Below are 20,892 nucleotides of genomic sequence, written 5' to 3'. Positions count from 1 at the left end.
GGGCGCCTCACTAATGCATAATGACCTTCACCTGGGCTCCCTGGCACTGCCCCACCAGGATCCCAACAGGATTTTTCCAGGTTTCCAGGGATTCCCAGTCTGTGCCCTCTTCCAGCTTCTGTCCTCACTTAAGACCCAGTTACACAATTCAGTCAGTGTGGTTTTTACTTGGTTCTCTGCTCAGCTGATACCCAACACTTATACTCTGGGAGCAAACAACGGAAACAGAGTTGGGATCGCTTGGGAAAAAGGAAAATATTGGAAGAGTAGAGGAAGGTGCACAGAATTGAAGGGCCACTATAGAAGTTGGCACAGAGCAGACAGGAAACAGGCTTCGGGATAATCTGTCTTGAGAGCACTCGAGCGCCCACCCAGGAACAAATAAGTAAACTTACACCAGGTATTTTTTATCTTCACATCAAAGCCTTGGAAAAATTAAGTCCTCTGGCTGAGCTTGAGCTGTATGTCACATGCCTGCCCTTTGTCTCCACCAGGGCACTAGAATGAGTGATTGGCCAAAGAAGCCCCTCTGACTTCCAGGGAGTTAGGCCAAGCACCTTGGGGTTCCACTGAGACTTCACAGAGTGAGGCAAGAGTGAATTCCCCACAGGAAATCCAAGTACTGGAGGAGGGGCACAGACTATAGCTGCCAAGAACGAACAAACAGATGAATGAATGAATGAGCAAATGAACAAATAAGACAAATGTTCACTGCACTCTTCTACTATCTTAAAACAACATATTTGATTTTGCTACTTGGCAATTTAACTTTTTTCTTAATAGAAAAAAATTAGTTTGGTATGCACGTCTTTTTTTTCCCCCAATTATTTTATTTATTTACTTGAGAGAGAGAGAACGCCCGTACCCACGAGCAGGGGGAGAGGGAGAAGCAGACTCCCCGCTGAGCAGGGAGCCTGATGCAGGGCTCGATCCCAGGACCCCGGGATCATGACCTGAGCTGAAGGCAGATGCTTAACCGACTGAGCCACCCAGGCACCCCTGGCACGCATGTCTTATTAGCTTATTTATTATTACTATATCGTCATGGTCATCATCATTACCACAGTGGGTACTGTAGAGACCTGGTGATTTTTTTATGATATTTTTTCACCTTAAGATCCCAGATTCTATTCATTCTCTGTCACATCCCTTTACCTGGCAGTTCTCCCAGACCACAGTGGACTTGTTCCCTCTTGCTAACCATGCTGAGGTCATTCTGTAAACACAGGGGCATGGAAGTTCAGCAATACAACTTCCCCTTAGTCTCTGTTGGCTTGAATTTTTTTTTCTTTTGCTTTCAGCAGTCAATGCTTTTATGAGAGACCTTAAAATTGTTCCACCCTGTATTAAGCCCTTTGCTTGAATCAAGGTACTAACAGAGGTTGGGTCTTCTGATGATGTTTACTGCTTTATCAGAGCAACTTTGGGGGTGGATTTTGGCAGGCAGCAGTTTATTTCAAGGATAACAAGTTCATGTTCAAATCCTCTAAGGCTGATGCCAGTTTAAAAACAGATAAACAAAAAGCTCATTGACCTTGCATCCAGAGGCTTCTGGGTTTTTTTAGATGAAAGTATGTAGTGACAACTGATTACTAAAACACAGCCATTCTACATATGTGCTTGAAGAGGTTTTGTGCCCCAGGAGGCCTTTGGTGATCAAATGGAATTTTTTATAACGTGCAAATCAAAGCTTTTGATAGTTTTTAGAAAACTTTGCCTATTACAATTTATGTATGTCCCAAGAAAAGTTTTAAGCATCTGAGACTTTAAGAATATTCTTTATTCTCTAAAACCAGATGTTTGCATGTATTCATCAGTGCTGAGTCATGCTCGAATCAGTTGAAACGAACATTTACCAAGAATCTTTGAAGGAAGATAGAGTTACTGGATTGAGTATGGGGACTGGAGTTAGACTTTCTGGCTCCTCTCCAAGTACCACCATTTCATAGCTGTGTGACCTTGGGCAAGGTACCTAACCACTCCATGCCTTAGTTTCTTTATTTTGAAACTTAAAAGAATAATAATAATGTTCTATTTGGGGTGTAGTGTAAGAATAAATGAGTATGTGAAAGATGCATAAGGCAGTACAACAAACACTATGTAAGGTTTTCAAATTATTGCTGTGCACTGTGTTCTAGGGTATGAGAGAGAGGTGGTGGGAGGTCGGAAGGGGGAGAGAGAGATTATCTGTAGATGAGCTGAAAGTCTGCATGGGGGTCAGACACATAAACACATTTTAACATAACATAGCAGGTGGTAGACAGAGGCAGCAGGACACTGTGTAAGTACAAGCAGGCTGCTAAGAACAACCCAGGCCTTCAAGAACTGTTCCCTTATAGACCTGAGCTGCGTACAGAAAGATGAAAACAACCTAAATTAGCCACAGTGATCAAAACCAAGAACTGGCTGATTTGAGTAAGAAAAATTTGTTATAATTCTAGATAAGGTGATGCCCCTGTCAGAAGCCCATCTGGCTTCTCCTCTGTTCTAAACAATGAACTCATTGACCGTTCCTTGGACATAGGGTCTCATTAAGGCCTCTCTTATTACACGGAGTGGTTTTGCTTGGCAGTACTATGAACAGTCTTACAGAGTATCTTAGGACAGACCTTTTTGTTGGAGAAAATCCAAATTTCCGTCAAGGCCCAGCCTTTCCAGCCAAGGCGTCCTCTTACAAAAAAGATCCCACCGTGTGATGTATTTTTAGGAGGTACAGATGCAAGGCCCCCCTCACAGCTTTGTAGTGCCACAGGCAAGAAGCTTGCACACAGCCTAAGAAGCTGCACTTGTGTCTTATCAGAGGCCTGGAGAGAGTAATTGGTCCAAGCTGAACTAGCTGTGAAGAGGAGAAGCCAGGCTTTGAACCCGGATTTGATATAAAAGAATACATAAGCCTTGCTACGCTGATTTTTTACTTTATGTTTTCTAACTAAAACTAAGCCCAGTATTTAAAAAAAAAGAGAGGGGGAGAGAGCGAGAGGGAGGGGTTGGTTCCTAATCATAGCTGCAAGCTATATTTTCTTTAATTCTTTATAACAAGGAACTGTTCTGGTAGCCTAACCTGGGAAGAGGGTCACTGCACAGCTCCAGCTGGGCCTGGTAACAGCCCCGAATTTTGCATTTGTTTGGAATAAGTAATACTGTAATAACACATTTTGGTAAAATCCCCTCTATGCCCCAAATCTTCGAAATACCTGAAAAGGCAGAGAGCACATTTTTCTTTTATTGGCATCTAGTTAAGTGTCTCTCTGAATCCCATTCATGAACTATTTAAGTGATCCACAGACCATCAATTAAGAATTTCTGGCCTAGATTATTCTCCATCTCTGTAGGGAACACATTTCTGTTTCTTCCTTTCTGAATTGGTAAGCCAGAGAGATCAGCCAACGTCCCAGGGCCAAGAATATGTACTGAGGTTTGGCAGATTCTTTTGTAAAGGAATGGATGGTAAATATTTTAGTCTTTGTGGGCCATATAGTGTCTTTTTGCAACGACTCAACCCTGCTGTTGTCTCGGGAACGATGCCAAAGATAATAGGTAAACACATTGGCGCGCCTGCGACCCACAAGGCCATAGTTTGCTTAGCAATGAGATAAACATTGTGATAGTGAAATTATAATGTTACTATGTCCTGTGGTACCTTTCTGGTTTAGCGTCACATGTTGATCAGCTTCAGGAATGGTTCTGACCATATATTGGCCTTGGTTGAAATACCTGCTCCACTACTTTTCTCGGTCTGTAAACTTTAGAGAAAGGTCTTCATCTCTCTGAACTTTAGTGTTCTTATCTGTGGTGTGGGAGGTACCATAATTCTACCCATCCAGTAGGTTATTGAAGGGATAAAAGGAGACGATCCAGGGAAATGAGTGCTTAGCCTGGAACTTGGTTCAGACTGAGCATTCTGTCCCGTGAGTACTAGGCATTCTGGATGTGGCATTGTGCACCCTCAGGTCATAGCAGGGTCAACGTTGAAGAGAATCACAAATCCTTCTTACTTTCCTTTCCTGTTAACCTCTGGCTGAACACCGCTCATTATTATTATTTGTTTTAATGTTTGTTTTCTCATCAGGAATTCAGGAATGGTTCTCGTGACCTTTTGTCCAGCAATGCCAACAAAACAAATTGATGTTCTATAAACTTGGAGATATATCTGAGAGAAGAGGCTTTTGAGTCATGTTTGTTATTTTTCAAGTGTTGTACCAATGAGAGGTGTGAGGGAGAAATGTGAGGTACATGAATGAAGATCCTGAGCTGAAAGGAGATTTTTCTTTGTAATCAGCATTGGGATTATGAACGGGGATGGAGCTCCAACTGCATACTTAATGAATACTACAGGTCTTTGTAGAGTAAATATATGTAAGCTGCTGTTTCCACCAAAACGACTGTGCTATGAAACAGTAGCATCTGTAGAGCAAAAGGAGGGGACTGGCTCTGGAAGCAGAAGCCGCCTGGCCAGTTACAGCTACGTGGAAACTTTTGCCTTTGGCCAGTTGCTTATTTCCCCTTTTCCACAAACGACTCATTGTAAAATGAGAGACTGGAAAAACATAGCAGAAAAATACCACAGAGAGAACATAAAGGTCAAAAACAACAATGGAAAAAGCAGTGTGTTCTTCGGATTCCAGTGACCCCACCCCACATCTGCTTGCCTGTTACGAATATCATTACTTCCTCTGGCCATCACTGAACAATGCCCCGATCTTCGCAAGGACCATGTTTCCACAGGCCTAATTGTCTGTTCCTTGGGTGATACATAAATTAGAGTCACCATGTTAATCACACAGAGGGAGGGATCAATTCCAATATGCCAGTTACATCCATGCTGACATCAAAGTTACCTTTAAAATCTGCCTTGTACCATGCACTACTTATTTCTGGATAGAAAAATCAGAAATTTTCCTGGGTAGACATTGGAATGTTTTTTAAGCCGTTACTAGCACTCTGACCCAGACTCTTCCCCGGTGACTCAATTCACTTTGCGTACTGTCCATTTTAAATATTCCATTAAAATCCTGGCTTTCTGTGGCAGCTGTAGGGTCTCACCATAGAGTGACTGAAGGATACCGAGGGTTTCACGGGAGCACCCAAACGTCGGCCTTTGTCAATCTTTTGTCTTGGGTGCGTCCGTTTCTACTGAGACAATTTCTCCTGTCTCCTCCCTGGGGGTCCAATCCCGGCCGCCAATATTCAGAGAGCTTTATAAGAGGGGAAACTGAGATCCCAGTGTTCAGAATGCAAATCTTCACCTAAGCTACCTTTGAGGTACCACCCTTCTCCCTTCCCTCGGTGGTACCTGTCATTCCCGAGTACAGGATCTCTCTAGCTCAGCTTTTCCAGAGAGTAAAACTCCTGTCTTTTGCTGGAATGGGGAAGGAATAATGAAAAAAGTCACTTGGGTGTTCAGGGTCAGGATGGCGATCTGGGCTTTAACTGCTCCTGAGACAGATTTAGTCTGTGATCAGCCATGCCCCAGCCACCACAAAATCCTAGCCACCTGCCCTACATTTGCGGGCACCGAAGCAGCCTGCCTAAGTTTGGAGTCTGCTGCCTTCAGATGATGTTGCCCTCGGGTCAGTCTCTAGGCTCTTGCACTCCCTGTAAGTTCTGTCCTCTGGAGAGTTCCTGGGGTGGCCAGCCAGTGGGTTTTAAGTTGGGACTGTCTTTGCTGGTCCTAAGGAACTGGTTATTTTAGGGAAGGTTCAACAAAGATCACAAAGCCCTTACATATTTCCCCAAGAGATCTTTAACACTTTGTATGAAACCCTTCTGTTGATCTTACCTTTCAAAACTAAATGAAAGTATGTTACGTGGGGGAGGTAGTAGTGCTTTAGAGTTGCCCCGAAGCTAGGTTGTCCTGCTTTTCTCCTTGCTCTCTCTCATCAGCTGTCCGCCTCCCACATTTCATCCATGCACGGTCTGGGAGTTTTCTTTCCAAGTGGCCCTCCAGCCCATCTTCCATCATTCCCCTGCCACCACCTGCCTGCACGTTGAGGGAACGAGGGACTCTAGAACCCAAGCTAGAATCCTCTAGAATCCCACCTCTTCCACTGGACCAGCTGTATAATCTTGTGCAGGTTAAACATGTGGGCTAGTTACAAACAAGAAACGGATCCTCTCCTGCCCTGCCTGCCCCTGGAATCATCTTCAAAGCTTCACTGCTATCCTGTAGGGATTCCCTAGGCATTTGCTTATGGCAGCCCAAGCCGACTAACACAGTGGCCATGGAAGCAGGGTTTTTACCTTTTTGAGCAAAACCTCACTTCCTTATCTGCAACTTGTAAAATAATTATACTTGCATTTATTTATTTATTTATTTTTAATTAGCCCAGGCTTGGGTACATGGGAAATGTTAATTTCCAATAAAACTTAATAGGGAGGCCAGTCTACAGTCATCCCTCTTGTCATGATTTATTTTTGTAGACACTCTCAACTTTTTTTTTTTTAAGGAAGGTTATAAGTGCACAAAAGAAGCAAGGAAGGAAAAAAAACTGAATGAACCTGAGCATGCAGGTTTGTTCTGCAGAGAATAATCTATCACCCTGTGCCGCCACCTCTGCTTCCTATCAAGTTAGCATGTTTGTTTAGTTGTGCACACCACCCACTGCCTTCATTGTTTTCCACAGAAGCATGTTTAGTAAGTCACATAATTCATAAATTCTGAAAAACCTGACTTAGATGGATATAACGGACGTTCCGAATGCAGGTTCATGAAACTTGAGTAAAATATGAAAGAAACCAATGATGCTCCTAAATACAGTTCTTTGTTGCTCTTTTTTCTTTTCTTTAAATGTATTAATTGTAGGTCTGGAGTTCAAACCCTGCCCCACAATGCCAAGGTTCACTACAACTATGCCAATTTCCTGAAGGACCAGGGTCGGACCCGGGAAGCGATCTACCACTACAGAACGGCCCTCAGGTAAGCAGCACACAATTGACCGCCGCTGTGCTTCTCAGGCTCTTGTTCATTCACTCGCCCTCCCAGTGTGCGCTGGGGGGACAGTGGACATCTCCTTGGAGGTGTAAGGATCCTGGACTCTCCATCTTTCGGCTCCGTGTTCAAGTCTGTTGTGAATGTGCTAATTCTGCCTTGCTTCTAATTCTTGGTGTTTTCCTGCAAAAGTTTCCATTGCTACCCACTACTCAGTGAAGTGATGCTTGGTCGAATACACACATGCAGGCAAAGAAGAGTTGGGTATTCCAATGAATTCTTCCCACTTTAGGCTTCCCATCGTCAGAAAGGATTTATATGAAGACATCTGAGTATAGAAATGAAATACCCTGATAGTTGTATTAAATAGACGGAAAACTAGAAGACACTTGATTACCATATTGGGAATATGTTAATAAGGGGTGCGCATGCCTCTGTGTGTGTGTGTGTGTGTGTGTGCAAATATATATGTGTATGTGCGTATATATATGAACAGCCCTGGCACTCTCCTTGTACTCCTCTCCTTGTATTCATTTGGAAGAGACTGTACAAAATATAGCTTTAAGTTGTCACTTTAAGAGAAACCACAAAATCAAGCCTGCGTTACCAGCGGCAGACTGCTCTTGAGTATTCAAAATTGCAACTCTTACTTTCAAGATGGTCTTATCTAAAAGATTCCACATGATGAATGTCTTTAACCTGCAACATGTGGGCACGAGAACTATACATCAAGTCAGATGTATAGTTCTCCTCAGAGACTCCTCAGAGTCTCCAAACGTGGGCAAAACAAAGAAACATGAGTCTTCTCTTTTATTGTACTATGGGGCTCACAGAAGCTTTTTAAAGAGGTTTCCATGCCCCTAGAGATTGGCCCACATTTGGCTGAATTTTCTGATACTGTTCTGCTTTGGGACACATTAAAGTATGTATACTGGGGTGCCTGGGTGGCTCAGTCATTAAGCATCTGCCTTCAGCTCAGGTCATGCTCCCAGAGTCCTGGGATCGAGCCCTGCATCGGGCTCCCTGCTGGCCGGAAGCCTGCTTCTCCCTCTCCCACTCCCCCTGCATTCTCTCTCTCTGTCAAATAAATAAAATAAAATCTTTTTTAAAAAATGAGAAATTTGACCTAGAAAAAAATAAAGTATATATACTGAACACATCTACATTTCCCTCAAGCACATACGAGGATTATCTCAAAGCTTAGTTTGAAATCATCATTCTTAAAGTAACTGACCTGATTTTTAAAATTATCCTTTTGAACAATGATCTTACATAAGTATATTGTTCATAAATCAAATTCTTTTAGACTTTAGGCTCTCTTAGGTAATATTCAATACGGCCAAAATTTTAAGCTGTGCACATCAAGTTCACTGTCAGATACTTTTCCAAAGATATAAGAAATGCAAATCCCAGAGGAAAATTGTAACAAAACTTTTTATTGAGGAAAATAAGTTTTATTAAGGAATAGAAGATCATTTTTAAGATTTAATAAAGAATTATATTCTTTCCCTGGAAGCCAATTTACCCAAATGTTTACAGTACTTATCTCTAGTTGGTGAGATTATGGTTTAATTCTTTTCTCTGTACTTTATTTTGTGTTCCAGATGTTCTACAGTGAACATGTATTATTTTTGCAATGAGGAGATGTCATTTTTAAAGAGGCATATATTCCTTCAAGGGTACAAATAAAGTATGTTTTGGTGTAATGATTAATTAATGTTTCAGGGTTTTAGATGGCATTCTTGAAGAGAAGAGAGCAGTAAATTTGCCTGAAAAATAGTGGTTGAAAGAAAGTATTATCAGTATCCTTTAAAATTTATTGCATTCTAACAGACTGTTTTCTGTCAAGTTCAAACAGAAAAAATAAGGCAGACCCTAAGGCACACCTTGGGGCGAAGATACAAATTATATAAAATTCTCCAGTAGCCGATTTTACAGAATTATAGTAGCTGGTTGGGTACTACCGCTTTGTTCCCATGAAACAATAAAAATAAATGTTTGCTTCAGCAACTGTGCTTCTGGAAGAAAGCATTAAGAAGTGGGGAAAAAACAATTAAAACTATAAATACACTGCATAGTAATTAGTGAAATATTTCATCCTCTCAGACCAGGCTCAAAATACTTCTGATTTAAGTAGCATCATTTCTGTGTGGATACCTCTGTGGTGAATTTTCAATGGGTGTTTTGTTTTGCTTTTTAATTTAAATTGTCACTCCTTGTGTTAGAGAGAAAAGGAAAATACCAGGACTATTCATCATTTTGATGATTATTCATCCTAGGTGACTGGAAGATGGCCCTTATTTTTTAAATTTAATTTAATTTAGTTTTTTTGGAGAGAGAGCATGCACACAAGGGGCAGAGGGGGAGGGGCAGAGAGAGAGAGAATCTCAATCAGATTCCATGCTCAGTGTGGAGCCCAACATGGGGCTCAAACTCATGACCCTGAGATCATGACCTGAGCTGAAATCAAGAGTCGGATGCTAAACCGACTGAGCCACCCAGGCATCCTAGATTGCCCTAATTTTGATACTGCTTTTTCTTTGCTGAAGTTGCTGAGACAGGAATTCTCCCCTCTCCCAACTACCTTATCTCTATTTCAACTTCAGTATATTTGATATTTTCCATATTTGCACACAGCAAGAAAGAATGATTAGGGAAATGCAGGGCTAGCAGTGCTATTATCTGAAATCAGTCCCCACAATTATCCATTTCTATCGTAATGACTGTGTAGATCCCAAAGGCAATGATGAAATTAGTCATTAGGGTTTTTATCTATACCAATATCATTTTGGCTGCCTTACAATTCTAGAAATAATGCTACATTAAATTGGTAATTATATATGACATGAATATTCTGCTTCTTTTAAACCTTCTTTGTTTTTTTAAAGATTTATTTATTTATTTCTGGGGGTGGGAGGAGCAGAGTCAGAGGGAGAGAAAAAATGTTGGAGAAGACTCCCTGCCAAGCAGGGAGCCCAATGCAGGGCTTAATCCCAGAACCCTGAGATCACGATCTGAGCCGAAATCAAGAGCCGGCCGCATAACCGACTGAGCCACCCAGGCGCCGCAACCTTATTTTATTTATTTTATTTTTTAAACAAGATGGAAGTATACTAACTTCTCCTCCCTTTCAGTGTACCTCATTTATTCTATTTCTGCAGTGCAAGGGAAATCTCCCTTGGAAAATGCTGCAGCTGAAGTTTCAGGTTCAGATTAAGACCCAAATCAGCAAAGGAAAATGGCAGAACTCTTAAATCCTTAATGAACACAAGTGTTACCTTTGCCTTGCTGGGAGGGGCAGCTGTGATGTTTATACCTGTTCCAGGTTGTATAAAGTTTGGGATTCTATTTGGTTCAGAATCAGAACACCACTGGTAGATCTGCCATATGCCTCCAAAGCTTTCTGGTCATTGTTTAAAACCTGGAAAAGTGGGGCGCCTGGGTGGCTCAGTTGGTTAAGCGACTGCCTTCGGCTCAGGTCATGATCCTGGAGTCCTGGGATCAAGTCCCACGTTGGGCTCTCAGCTCAGCGGGGAGCCTGCTTCTCCCTCTGACCCTCTCCCCTCTCATGCTGTTTCTCTCTCTCTCTCAAATAAATAAAATCTTAAAACAAAAACAAAACAAAACAAAAACCTGGAAAAGTTTCTACCATTCCATCTCATGTGAGTGGAGTAGAAATTCCAGGGACCACCCAGTATCTCAGCTCTTCCTGCACAAAATAACCCATGAAATAATTTGTCCAGTAAGCCCAAAGAGAGAGATTGTGGCCCATCCTGGATAACGTGCAGCAGATACTAAATGTGTACTTGGCCAGAGGTTTGTTGATCAGCTTAAAACATCAGTTAAAAGGGGAGAATCATAAAATAAATTATACACACTCTTGAATGATTTTATTGTACCCTAAAATTTCCCATGTACATCCATTCACCAATCTTCAAATGTCAAACCAAGCTTTTTCCTTTGGGTTAAGAGTCTAATGATTATAATCTGCAAAAATCACACACATAAGTCCTTTCTCTGATGATCAGGTTTTCATACTTTTTTTTTATTTTTATTTTTTTTTATTTGAGAGAGAGAGAATGAGAGACAGAGAGCATGAGAGGGAGGAGGGTCAGAGGGAGAAGCAGACTCCCTGCCGAGCAGGGAGCCCAATGCGGGACTCGATCCCGGGACTCCAGGATCATGACCTGAGCCGAAGGCAGTCGCTTAACCAACTGAGCCACCCAGGCGCCCCAGGTTTTCATACTTTAAAGTGGAATAAAAATGTAATGACTGTGAGATTTTTCTCCTATAGTTTTTTTACAGATACTCTACATCTAATCAACAGCAATTTCTTGAGCAAATTCCCTTTTTTGAGTATTTCTAGAGTATTTACATAGTTTTCATAGAAATACAACTCTCTTTTTCACATCTATATCAGTTTGCAAGATATTTCTTTACATGGTACAATTGCAATAAAAACTACAACTGCCATAAATTTGTTAACAAACACAACTGTCTTTTAGTCATACAACTCAACTCACAGAATCAAAAAGGCCCATGCTTATAGAGAAAGTTTATTAAGTTGTGGGTATCCACCAATATGTTTTGCAGAGAATAGAGAACATCTAGAAATCTGACGACATAGTGAAGAGACTGTTTTAAAAGAGATTTCACTATAGGTGATAGAGTCATGGAAATTGTTTCTCATCTTATATTTAAAACCCCTGCATGACTCGGTTACTGGTTGGTTAAAATGGACTGGCCATCAAGAGCCCTGCACCTGGGAATGAATAGAGTTCATTTTGTCCAGGTGGGTCAGGAAGGTCTCCCTACTGTCAGCAGCAAATTATCCCATATTCCACGGAGCATTTGTTCACTTAGATGCCCTCTTCCTGCCAGCCCACTATAATAAGCACCCCCATACTCAGATTCACTAATGCATCCCAGGTGATTAGATATCAGCCCTGTGCAGTATTCTGTCCTGATACAAGGGCTGTGATCTTCAGTCAGCCAGACTGCTGTTTTCTCTTCACAGATATGGTTTCAACATGAAATACACAGTAAATCATCTAAGATTTCCATCCTCCCATACTCCTATCAAGCAGGAGATGCATTACTCTTCCCCGATGGCACTCAAATGTGCTTGGGCAGCCATGGGACCCTTAGAGCGGCCTTACGCACTCCCAATATATCTGTTGTTGATGTTCTAAACAGAAAATCTGAAGGGAAAGAAAGAGGGTAGAAGTCCTTGACCAGACTCTTTTATTGGCATAATTAAAGGGGAAGAAATGTTCTTTTAATGCTCCTGTCCCGAAGACATCTCTACTAGTTCTATTTAATTGCCTTCCACGTGGGAAAGGATAGAACTAAAATCTTTCTGATTAGAATTTTTTAATGCATAAAATAGAGACTCATCATGATAATAGTAACCATTGACAGAGATAGCATTCTTTGCATTCCCTCCTGTGTGGATAACTGGAACTCTGCAAGGAGATTCCATTAGACTGGGTAAGTCTATGTGGAAAAAAGGAAGTAATAAAAGAATCGAGGAAACATCGTATCATTAGAGTCTAAAGAATCTAACCATGTGTTAACCCCCCATTCACTGATGTCCTGAGTATATCAATAAAATTATTACAATTCCTTTGAAAAATGCTGTCTGTAAAGCGGCTGGAGTTTGAACATTTTTTTTTAAATCAGGATTTAATGGTTATTTTAAAAGTCCTTCATTACACAGCCTATTTTAAGTGAACATTTAAAATAACTCTTATGAGTAAAAGTGACCTTGGATACCAGCTGCCATGTATTTCTGGAAACAATTAAAATTCTAGGACCATTTGTTAACCAGATTTAACAAGTGGAGATGGGCTCTTCTGTCCGTGTGGTATTTTCATTTATAAAAGTCTAAATACACTTCCCAGTATCACAGATAGACACTTGAAATTATTTTTATTTTTTTGTTGATGAAATTAGAACCTCCCTCTATTTATTTTGTGTTAATTAAGTCTGGCAGTTTTATTCATTAAATCCAAGAAGTTAAACACTATTTCATTTAGAAAACTAGAATTTCGTGACCATACTTATGGTTCTGTCATTTCTATTGAAGCGTATTTTGCTGTCTGGTTTTTTGGTGTTTTTTCCACCTGCCTTACACCACTCTTTCACTTCAAGAACTCGCCGTGCTTCCCCAGGAAACAGAATCCCAGGCAGGGATCTGCAAGCAGGAAGTCCAGTGAGAAGTGCTCTCTGGAACGCTAGGGAAGGAAGCCAGGGGAGCAGGATGGGCAGAGGGAGAGATGATAGGCAGTGCAGTTCCAGGGCCTCGGCTGACCCCTGAGGAAGCCCTGGAGCTTCGAGGGCGCCTCAGGATGGCCATGAATGGAGGCAGGAGATGGAACCTTTACGTCCCCTCATGAACCTTGGGTGAGGCTGAGCCCCATGCCCAGAGAAGTCCAGGCTGTGAGCTGTCAGCAGATGGGGAAACAAGCCCCTCAGATGGGAGTGGTGTCTGGGTGGTGGGAGACAGCATCCGCGACCCCGGCTTAATTATAATTTTTTACATAAGCAGATATGAGCATTTTAACAATATCATCTAGATTTTCTGTTAAAGTGACAACATAGGAGGTTGGAATATTACAAGGTAACTCCTATAGAAAGTTCAAAGCCGTGCCTAATACCCGGCAGTGATAAACTCGTTAAATGTTATCCATGTCCCAAATCTGACCACTTCTCTCCACCTCCACCGCCCACCGTGTGTGTCTCACGTAGATTCCTATCTCTCAGAGCCCCTGCAGCTGCCTCCAGGCCCCGCACCGTCTTTCTCAGACCTCACCTCCTGCTACTTTTCTTGCCGGCTCGGCTCCAGCCACGTGGGGCTTCAGGGACTCTGAATTTGTGGTTTCCTCTTCCCAGAATACCCCCTCCCTCTCTAAAAGCTGCCTCCTTCCCTTCCTTCGGGGCTCCCTACTAGGTCATCTTGTCAACAAGGCCTTCCCCGGCCACCCCACCTAAGAGTGCAGTCACCACCAACATACTGCCCCCAGACCTATCTTGCCCTTCTCCTGTCCTTCGTTTCCCAGCTCCTCAGAGATTTTGTTTAAAACCCTTCCTTTAAAGCCTTCACTTTATCCACTTCTCTGGGCACTTTTCCATTCATACTTAAATATTCTCAGGGCGCCTGGGTGGCTCCGTTGGTTGAGCGTCCACCTCTTGATATTGGCTCAGGTCATGATCGCGGGTCGTGAGATCGAGCCCCGTGTTGGTCTTTGCATTCAGCAGGGAGTGTGCTTGAGATTCTCTCTCCCTCTTCCTCTGCCCCTCCCCTCCCCACTCTCACACTCTCTCTCTCTCTCTAAAGATTTATTTATTTATTTTTTAGAGAGAGGTGGGGAGACAGAGAGTATGCACACGAGCAGGGGGAGAGGGAGAGAGAAAGAATTTCAAGCTGACTCCCTGCTGAGCGTAGAGCCCAACACGGGGCTTGATCTCATGACCCAAGATCATGACCTGAGCTGAAATCAAGAGGTGGACGCTCAACCGACTGAGCCACCCAGGCGCCCCTCTATCTCTCTCTAAAATAAATAAATAAATAAATAAATAAATAAATAAATAAATAAATAAGAGAAAATGAAATAAATGAAATACTCTAAATAGTCTCAAGTCTCTGCCATCTTGAAACAAGTATGCAAACCAGCCTCTGCATCTCCTGTTTTCCCCTTCCTGCCATTCAGTCTGTCTGTTCCCACCTTTCGACTGTTGAAATTTCCTGCCAGTCTCAGTGTCTTCTCCTTTATTTCCCTCTCGTTACCCCCCCACCAGCCGTGGGTGGTTCCTGCTCTACCACCCAGAACTGTTCGCAAGCGCACCAGTTGCCTCCACGCGGGGAACTCCAGAGGAGGACCCTGTTTGGGAGTTAAATTACTTGACTCTCAGCAGCATTAATTTTGTTGAACGATCCCTCCTTAGAGCAAATTCTTTTTCAGCTTCCATGCTGCCTTGGTTTGCCTTCTGTTTCTCTAGACTCTCCTCCAAACCCTTGATGGAGGAGTTCTCAGGCTCCTCTGCTAGGCCTTCTCTTCTCAAGCTTTGCCTTCCTCCCAGGGGATTTCTTCAGTTCCAAAGGCTTTAGAAAGCATCTGTATGCTGATTAACTCTCAAAGCTGTAATTTCACCATGTAACTTTCCCATATCAAAGCAGTCTATCCACCTGATTCCTGGACATTTCCACAGATTTCCCTCTGCACTTGAAACTCCCCTTACCACCTTCTCTCCAAAACCAGCTCCTTGACCTTTATTGGCCCCCTTTCCAGTTTGTGCTTAAGCCAGAGTAAAAAGTTATGTTTCCTGCGTTCTGTTGGGTTTTGCTTTCTCTCTTGGAAACACCTTCCTTCCTCTTCCTGCTTATATCCCCTCCTCTCCTTCCCCTGACCCTCAACTATTACTGCCCCACTGGTAAAGCATCATCTCCCCTGGAAACACCTTGGTGAGCACCATGGCTCCTTCCATGGGCTCCTGCTGCTTGTACTACCCACCTCCCATCCCTCCACCCCCCCCACCCAGTTTCTGCTTTGTCTCTTTCTGCCATGTGTGCTCTGATCACAGTGCATTAGAGTAATTTGGTGTCCTTGTCTCTCCCTCTTCTGCCACAGGACCTCCTTGAGAGCATGGACTCCTTTTTCTTTATTGCTGTGGGCCCTTAGCAGAGGGCCTGGCACATTGTAGGTGCTCAATAAATGTTAAAATGTTTGTTGAAAGACCGAATGAATGCAATGCACAGAGTATCACAGATCCCCTTAGAGTCCGAGGACAACTCCGTAGTAACAAGCAGTGTTTCTCAAATGGGAGAGCTGTCAACTATTTAGATGGAACAACTCTTCATTATGCAGTATTGTCCTGTGCATCAGAAGATGTTAAACACCCCTACTTCCTGCTAGTGGTGACCACCAATTCCTGAGGTGGATAGTCCGGATATGCGCCCCTTTCTGTCCCCATCCTTCATGATCTTCATGGGCAGTTCTTGATTAGGAATATGGACACACTTTTCCCTCCCCCTGCTGTCCTTTTCTAAGTTGATCTAACAACCGGAATACTGTTCATGCCACAAAGTGTCATTTCAGTAAGGATTCCATGTGCACATTGATCTGTCACACAGGACTTTGAATCTCCTTACAGCCTTGGATGTAGCTTTTTTAAAATTGCATGTGTCTGGAATTCCATTTGGTGTTGAGCATATCAGAAAGGCTTGGAGGAAATTGCTCTGGTGCCTGTGGGGATCGTTTGCTTTAGATGATGGATTGCCAGGCTTTGGAATGAGGGTTTCACAGAGAACATTCCTACATTCTTAAAATGGAGAGAGTCACATGTCCTTCACATCTGAGAACCCACGGCAGAGGAGAGACAGATGGATACAAGATGACTTGAGTGCTCCTGGGTTAGTGATGAAGAAATAACGGATGTTATTTTGACTGATGGGAGCAAGTCGAAGGCCATTGACAGCAGTGAAGAGAATGATTTTTTTTTGGAGGATGAGAAATCCATATGAGAGAAGGAGACCTGGCAGCTTCAGCCTGGTATGGGTTCATTAGGGCTATAGATGGAGCCAAAAAAATACCACCCAGAGGTCCTTCAACTCACCCCAAAACACTGTTTGTGGTGGAACAAGTATGATGATGAGTATAGACATACCCATCATTTATTCACACAGAAGCCCATTCGTTCACACAGAAGGTCCATATGTTATTGACCTTATTATTATAGAGAAAGCAGCTAAAGGACAGACATAAATTCAAAATCACGTAGCTAAAAAGTCACCCATGGCTTCTGACTCCAAAGCAATTCCCCACCATCTGCCACAAAAACCAGAGTTACCTCAGGCCTCTGAGAAGGGTTAAATTATGTTCACCATTTTCTATTTCAAAGAGCAGAGAAGTATTTAATTCAATACATTTCCCAACCTTTAAATTGTCAGGAACCAGGAAAATTCAGCCACTTAAAATGACTCATTTCCTGAGGGCATCAGAACAGGATTTTACTCTCAATTCTCTTGGAAAATCAATTGGGCGGAGTCCTTCTGGATCACGGGGAGAGGTCATCCATTGTGAGAGGTCAGATAATTCAGTTGGCCCTCTTTGGAGAGCCTGTCCCATTTCCCTAAACAGCATGTGAAGTTTTTTCCAAAGCTTTTTGAAATGGGTGGAAAGGAGTATAAATGCAAAAAGAAAGTGGCAAGACTTATTTGCTGGGTGTTAATGGCAATTCCAAACAAGTAAAGAAGCAGACCAATCTGTGTCACCCAGTACATTTTAGTGACACGATGGTTCAAATCTTACAACAGGGAAAAACCGAATGTCAGAGACTAATCTGGTTGAAAATATGCTGCTGACTCCTGAAATAAAGTTTACTTTGGGTGTTTTTTTTTAGTCCAGTGAAATTCAGGTTTTATGGTTGCATTTTTTTCCCAGCCATGTTTTTCTTTTGGATTTTTTTTTTCTCAACGGGAAATAGAAAATAAACATCTGACCTTAGCATAGTTAACCTCAAATAAATTAATCTGTGGAATGAAAATCAGACAAATAAATCAAGGTGTATATATTCTGAAGGGAAATTGCAAACTGGAGCTCATGATACAATGTTGCTTGCACAATGAAATGCCTTTTATAAGGTACTCAAAACGTTGAAAAATTATGAGCATCCTTAACTTTTGAAAAGACTGTACAAAATTCAAAGTAAATGACTGAAAGAAAATATAAAACCACACTTTAGTCACATCCATCTTATGTCTTTGAGTCTTCAGGTTGACCTTGAGGTTGAAGCTTAAGAACAGTAATGAGAGCATACATATATCTTGTACACTTACTGAGTATTGCTGGTTCTAAAACGCTTTTCCAAATACTGTGGTCTTCAGAGATACCATGGTTATTTTGTATGGCAGATAACATATTTTTCCAGTGCATAAGCATCTCAGTAGCCAAGTGTCCTGAGTATTGAGTTTATTCTACTTCTGTCCCTGAGAACTGGTTCCTGTAATATCATAGTCGAATGGACTGGCCAAAGAAAAAAAGGAGAAGTTATTCTAAATGGAAGCTCTAATTTGTAGCAGTTTATGTATTTGCTGAAGGTGGAATGACTCAAGATTTTTTTGGAAAATAAATAGATTTACAGGAACCAACTGTCTTCTTAACACAAGAACACAACTGCTTCTGATTTTTTTTTTAAATCTATTATCTACTCAATTTCTTTCCATAGCTATAACACAGTACAGTAATTCTACCTGAAGAATTAGGAGGGTTAGGGATCCCTGGGTGGCTCAGTCAGTTAGGCCTCAGCCTTCAGCTCAGGTCATGATGCCAGGGTCCTGGAATCAAGTCCCACATCAGGCTCCTTCCTTGGTGGGGAGCCTGCTGCTCCCCCTGCTTGTGCTCTCTCTCTCTCTGACAAATAAATAAGTAAAATCTTAAAAAAAAAAAAAATAGGAGGGTTAGATGAGAAAATGGAAGAAAAAGTGTGAAGTATCATTAATCTATCCTAGGTCCCTTTGGACCCATTTTCTTTTGTTCCCACCCCCAGTAATGATCTATTAATATGTTGTTGATGTTGATTCTCAGAGCTAAGGTAACTGGGAATGGAGGGGAATAATAATTATATCCTTAACTATCTACTTTATCAATTCTGCATAAGGAAATGCTAGTAGATAAAAATTAAGAACCCCTTAAATGCTCAAATGTACATGTACTTATCAAGAATACAAATTTTCCAATACATGAAAAAAATTATCTCAGTCTGAGATAACTGTATCTCTAGATTTCATTTTTATTTTATTCTATTTTTTTAGTGGGGGAGGGACAAAGAGAGGGGGAGAGAGAATCTTAAGCAGGCTCCACACCCATTGGGGAGTCCAATGCGGGACTCAGTATCCCGACCCTGAGATCATGACGTGAGCCGAAATCAAAAGTCGGATGCTTAACTGACTGAGCCACCCAGGTGCCCCAAGATTTCATTTTTAAAGAGAAAAAAATAAGCTTCCTTATACCCTGGAGCTGCTTGACAAAACAGCATATTTTCTGTATAATAAATTTTTAAAAATTTAACTCACCAAAATAAGAATGACAGTAATAAAGAAATAGCAACAGAGCACCCATAAACAATACAAATGTTGAGTAAGAGTGTGAGAAAGAAAATCCCATGGCTGTTCACACTCGTCTTAAAAAAAAATAGGTCTGAAAACACCACTCCACTCTAGTTCAGTGACACTTTTGTTGAGATTTTTTTTTAGATGGGGAAGGGAATAATTAATCACTAACAGAAATTTTGTAAAACATACCTATAGAAGTCAAAGTCAAGATGGGCTTAATTTATTCTGACCAGGGATGTAGCAACATAAACATCTCTTAAATTGTTCATTTTTCCAGTAGAAAATTCCCCTCCTGGAGACCTCAATATTGACTTGGACCCAAGCTAATTCAAACACAAGTTCATTTAAAAAAGTAAACGCACAAAATAACCTTGTCCTTGCCTAGGTCTTCAGTAAACAAGAGAAGAGTATGTGTTTTAAGAATATATCTACATCGGGGCGCCTTGGTGGCTCAGTTGGTTAAGCGACTGCCTTCGGCTCGGGTCATGATCCTGGAGTCCCTGGATCGAGTCCCGCGTCGGGCTCCCTGCTCAGCGGGGAGTCTGCTTCTCCCTCTGACCCTCCCCTGTCTCATGTGCTCTCTCTCTCAAATAAATAAATAAAATCTAAAAAAAAATATATATCTATATATCTACATCTATCTTGAACTCAAAATAAAATGTTTTTTTTTCCTGACCTAGTTATTGAAGAATCTTGTTGATGAAATTCAGCTTTGTTTTATAAATAATGCAATGCTTGCTTGTGAGTAGCTGAACCGAAGCAGATACCCAGTGAGAGAGGATATTGCTAGCAGACCCTTACTATTACCAGGAATACACGATCTCACACATTTTTCAGGTGGAGGGCTCTGGGTGGCAATAGGTTCAGTAAACCACTCTAGAAGCCAGCAATCCCCTTCCTCCCTGGGTCGAGACTCTTCGTTAACATACAGCGTCTTCCCTGACTGTGGCTGGCAGACAAGTTTTTGGAGCAAAAGTCTCACTCAAGGCCCTTTTCCTCACAAGGCTCATACCGGTTTCTCGTTGCTTCCTTTCTCGCTGCTTATTTCTGGTTTTGAGAGTTTGGTGTGGACTTATATTCAGTTTCTGAATTGGAAAAAAGAAAGGGGAGAGAGAAACATGGACTCCATGAAATGTGAAAGCCCATGACTGTTTAAGTGACAGTGGAATCGTGAGTGAAGATAAAGTTTGACAAGGTGGGCGGAGAGCCAGTGCCGAGGGCAGTTGCTTGACAGTGTAGATGGGCGCGGCAAGAGGTGGGTGAGTCCTTGGGGGAAGATCTTATTGAATTTAGACCATCCTTTCCCATAGGTAGTGCTTTCACCTCAGACATTGATTTCAAGGGCTCCCAAGCCTAAAGAAATAAGCAAAAGATCAAGTTTTAAGAAGGCAGATGTCCCCGGGAAGCTTCCTCTTACAGCTGGTCAACAGGGAAACAAGAATTGCTCTCACCGTGTTCACTTAAATCTTTGGGAGGTCAGAGAGCTTTGCTCAACATCTCCCCCTGCCAAAAAAAAAAAAGTTTCTTTAGAAGATTTTGAGTCCTGGCTGTGGTAAGTTTTCTGTAATCACTTCCAAAATCATTCTTAGACCCAGACTTCCTAGGAGACCTTTGTGGGCAGAGTGCATGAGCAGATCCAAGGGCATTTTGTCTCTCATCATAGTTCTGATATCCCTTAGTGGAATCTCAGAGAAAGAGAGAGCCAAGGACTTGCTTCCCTCAGGACTGTGAGGCTGGGGGTGATGGGGCTACCCCCAGGGACCTCGGGTTGTCTTTGCCTGAGTGAAGGTGACCCTAGAGAAGCAAACCACGGTGCCGTGTGCTGGCCCAGTGTGTTTTCCTTTTCCCAGCT

The 20,892-nt window shown here is 42.1% G+C and overlaps 1 protein-coding gene across 1 annotated transcript in view; it reads left to right on the top strand.

Annotated features, from left to right (window-relative positions):
* Positions 1-20,892, top strand: part of TMTC1 (transmembrane O-mannosyltransferase targeting cadherins 1) — a 245,606-nt gene that overhangs the window by 174,224 nt on the left and 50,490 nt on the right. Inside the window, exon 12 of the mRNA XM_081818947.1 lies at positions 6,803-6,916. Within this exon, the coding sequence (XP_081675073.1) occupies positions 6,803-6,916 (114 nt within the window). The remainder of the gene's footprint in view (positions 1-6,802; positions 6,917-20,892) is intronic.

This window comes from Leptonychotes weddellii, chromosome 5 (genome assembly GCF_054177405.1).
Source record: "Leptonychotes weddellii isolate Sample4059 chromosome 5, ASM5417740v2, whole genome shotgun sequence".
NCBI lineage: Eukaryota > Metazoa > Chordata > Mammalia > Carnivora > Phocidae > Leptonychotes > Leptonychotes weddellii.
Note: the sequence above shows the minus strand (reverse complement) of the source record. Positions and strands in the feature narration are given on the sequence as shown.